At 39.4% G+C, this 3,739-nt stretch overlaps 1 protein-coding gene across 1 annotated transcript in view; it reads left to right on the top strand.

The window, feature by feature from the left end:
- The window catches only part of ZNF106 (zinc finger protein 106), a 76,688-nt gene extending 73,217 nt beyond the window's left edge, over positions 1-3,471 (top strand). Inside the window, exons 21-22 of the mRNA XM_019519077.1 lie at positions 635-781; positions 1,908-3,471. Of these exons, the coding sequence (XP_019374622.1) occupies positions 635-781; positions 1,908-1,964 (204 nt within the window). The 3' untranslated portion in view covers positions 1,965-3,471. The remainder of the gene's footprint in view (positions 1-634; positions 782-1,907) is intronic.
- Positions 3,472-3,739: the final 268 nt, after the last annotated feature.

The following is a 3,739-nucleotide window of genomic DNA, read 5'->3' as shown; positions in this document are numbered from 1 at the left end:
TGAGGTGGTGCAGGCTCCCACCCTGGGGGTTTTTAAGAGGAGGTTGGATGACCACCTTACTGGGGTCGTTTGACCCCAGTGCTCTTCCTGCCATGGCATGGGGTTGGACTAGATGATCTGCTCAGGTCCCTTCTGACCCTAGAAACTATGAAACTATCAGCTGTGGATGCTGCCAGTAGGTTCAGGAGCCCAGATGCAGAACCTGCCAGCAGCATCCACAGCTGACTGCACCACCCTCCCAGTGTGGTAGGAGCCCTGACCCAGAAGCTGTGGAGCCAGGCAGCAACTGCTCCATGCCAGGTGGGCAGGTGCATCAGCTGTGGTCACAGTTAGCAGGTTCCAGAGCCCTGACATGGAACCTGCTGCCAGTGTCCACAGCTGATGCTGCCACCTGCCTGGCATGGAAGCAGCTCCTGCCTGGCTCCACAGTTGACACTGCTGGCAGGTTACAGGTCAGGGCTCTGGGCAGGAGCTTCCTCCATAGTTTATATAAGGGAGGTGGAAAGTATTATATGTGGAAAACTCTTCTTGATTAGTATATTTTTGGGCTAACAGAATAAAAGCATCATCCAACTCTCTCTTTCCTATCCCCCCCCATCCTCTGACCTGTTATTTCTGTACTCCCTTTCATCAGTGGCATGGATGTTCACTAATATTTGGAGTTGTGAACCACCTGAAACAACATTTGCTAACAGATCACACCAACCCAAATTTTCAGACCCTAAAATGTCGCTGGAAGAACTGTGATGCTTTCTTCACATCTAGGAAAGGTTCTAAGCAGGTATGTAGTGAAGTAATTTATTTACTTGGTAGTAAAGTAGAGAGCTAAGAAAAAAATGGTGTAGCATTGGACACTGCAACTGAGGGATTCCCTCAGGTGCAGTGTTCAAATCCTGCTAGTCTTAGTTATGAAAACAGGATTAATTGATTTGATGTCAGATATTCATATAAGGCCAAAAGGGCTTGGCGTTCAATATACAATAAGCAATTCAGCTATGTCTGATAGCATAGATATGTGATCATTTTGAAATGGTCTGAAATCTGACACACTTCGATTGCTGCTTGTTCTGCCAAAATAGTAAAGAAGTCCCAGTGCTTGCCATAAAAAGCTGCTGACCTCTTTCTCTGGAAGAAAGCTAAAAGTCTTTGCATTTCTTAAAGGAAAAAAATATATAATGGAATTTTATTTTATTATTTTCATACCTTTAGAGGTGAAAATATCTCCCTAGAGATTAGAATTTAAGAGCTTACCACATTGGTCAATAAAAACATTCACCTCTTGTGTGATATAGGCTGTTAGTAGCTGAATTTTCACTGAATTCTGTAGAAAGAACACAGTGGAGGAAGTTTGTCTGAGCCCTGAAAAGAAGTAGATCCCTTCAAATTAAGAAACAAGAGCATGCTTTTTCAAAGCTATGAATGACATTTATGGTGTTTAAATCACCAACTGGATATGTTGCAGTTATTTCCACACAACTTAAAACAAGTACTGGAAAAAAGATGGATATAATTTAACTTGAATTTTATGGGACGTGTTTGGTAGACATGTTGGTCTGAGACTAAAAGAAATGCAAACATTTTCTGAACTCTTGGTTCAGAAATGATGCCTTTTATTAGACCAACTAGGACATTGCAAAAAAATTACTTTTTTCTGCAAGCTTTTGGGCTCAAATGCCATTCATCAGGCTCTGGGAAAATTAGAGGTGATAAAAAGTCCCCCATAGGTGGGAAATAAACTTCATTTTTTTGCACATTTATATTGTACATATTCATGTCCAAATCTCTTGACAATAAATTTCAGGAGATTAAAGCAGCAACTTCTTACCCTGCCCTGAATGCTGCACGCTGACAGCTTCTAGAACCCTTTATACCACATTTTTAATGCATGTTTTTCTGTCTCCTTCCAGGATGCTGTAGGGCACATTGAAAGACATGCCGAGGAGGACAGCAGGATTGACTCATGAAGCTTTTTTGTCTCCCACATTGGGAAGTAATTTTATTCATCAGAAATATTCCGTGCATCATCTGCCTGTTACCCCACCTCTTTTCCCATGCTTTTCCTCCTTGGAATGCAAAAAGGGAGTGGGGCCTGATGGCTCGATTACAGAGATTGCATGTCTCATGCAGCCTTGTAGAAATGGGAATAATCCATTGAGACTCAGACCAAACAGAAGAATTTTTCAAGTTTTAATTAATCAAAAAACACAAAGAAAATCTCCCCCCTCTCGTCTGCCATTTTAAGAGTCATATTCTGTATATGTAAGTTTGGGCATTCAGAGAGGGGGGTTCAGTACCCAGATTAAAAATAGGTACCAGCATTTGCTACTTTATCTTAAAATCTGTAAGCATTTAATCAAGGTGGGTTACTGTTTACATGTCTGCTTCACGCTGTATCTAATTCCCACAAACAAATAAATTCAATTTTGGCTTTTGCCAGTTTTAATAAAATATTGCTAACAAGAAAGACGCATGTTTTACAAAGAGTTTAAATTAATTTCCAGTAGAAATTTTGGCTGTCTTCATAAAACTGTCTGGCCTTTTAACATGGGACTGGAATAAATGAACAGTTCCTTTTTTAAGGAATTGAAATGTATACTTTAATATTTTTATTCTTCCTTTGTCTAAAAGTTGCTTTAACTGGTAAAATGTATACAGTGACTGATTGGATTTTATTGTCCTACACATTATATTCCCTAAGGGGGAGTTAAGATAAGAACAGACACTGTTTGAGATGTATTATAGCAGCAAAGCAGTCAAACTATTAGGTCCATTAATCTGTCAGAATATCAGGCAACTCATTACCAGACAATATGGAGAGTGACACCAGTTTTTATTTTGCATTTAAACACCAGCACAGTATAATTATAATCATTATTGTGTTGATATGGCAGCAGTTTTTTTCCAATTTTGGGACAAAGTAACTAATATTGCGAGATTTTTATTTTATTTCTGTTGAGATCTTGTATGGAATATTAGCCAGTGGCACTTGTGCTGACTTATGGAAACCCAACTTATTAAACATAGGCACAAACACCACATAGCTAATGACAGTCATTTTGTGTTGCTTTGTTTATGTTGTAAACATGGTCTGCATCAGGTTCACATTAACTCAAGTTTATCATGGAATCGTGCAATAAAGAAGGCTGCTGGTTTTGGAGCAGGATGTTAAAGTCTGAGGATTTCAAGCAGAAGCTGAGGGTATCAAGTGCATAACATTTATATAAAGCTTGTTTCTACAAATGCTTCTGAGGGATTACGTTTTCATTTGCTTCTCAGGGAGACTGAAATCTCATTTGTGCATTCAGAACAACAAAATGAAAAAAAAGCTCTTTATTCATTTGATAGTTCCTTTGTTCTCTTAGGCAGTGAGACTGAAAGTAGCAGAGGCTTTCTTCTCTCCTGTTGTAATAACCATCTTAAGACAAGAGAGGAAGAGTTCCTACCAGCTATGCACAGAAAGTAAAAAAACAACAACCACCCAACAGAGCTGAGACTATTTTTCCCATGAGCAAAAACCCTGTGGGCGTCTGGATAGGCTCAGAGTTCCATGCAACATCTCTTCAGCTACTTGATCAATACTTAGATATGCCAAATACAAATTAAGTTAATGTTATGGCCTCACTCTTTGATAATAAGGGAACATTTTTGCCCAGCTGAGGAAGCTGCCCACCTAGTAATCTTCAGTGAACCTAAAGTGAAGGTTTCACTTAAGGTGTTTTTGAGTCTCTTTGAGAGAGTT

This window comes from Gavialis gangeticus, unplaced genomic scaffold, assembly GCF_001723915.1.
Source record: "Gavialis gangeticus isolate Ggan-Ray unplaced genomic scaffold, GavGan_comp1, whole genome shotgun sequence".
Taxonomy (NCBI): Eukaryota; Metazoa; Chordata; order Crocodylia; family Gavialidae; genus Gavialis; species Gavialis gangeticus.
The sequence above is the reverse complement of the archived record's forward strand: the minus strand, read 5'-3'. Positions and strand labels throughout refer to the sequence as shown.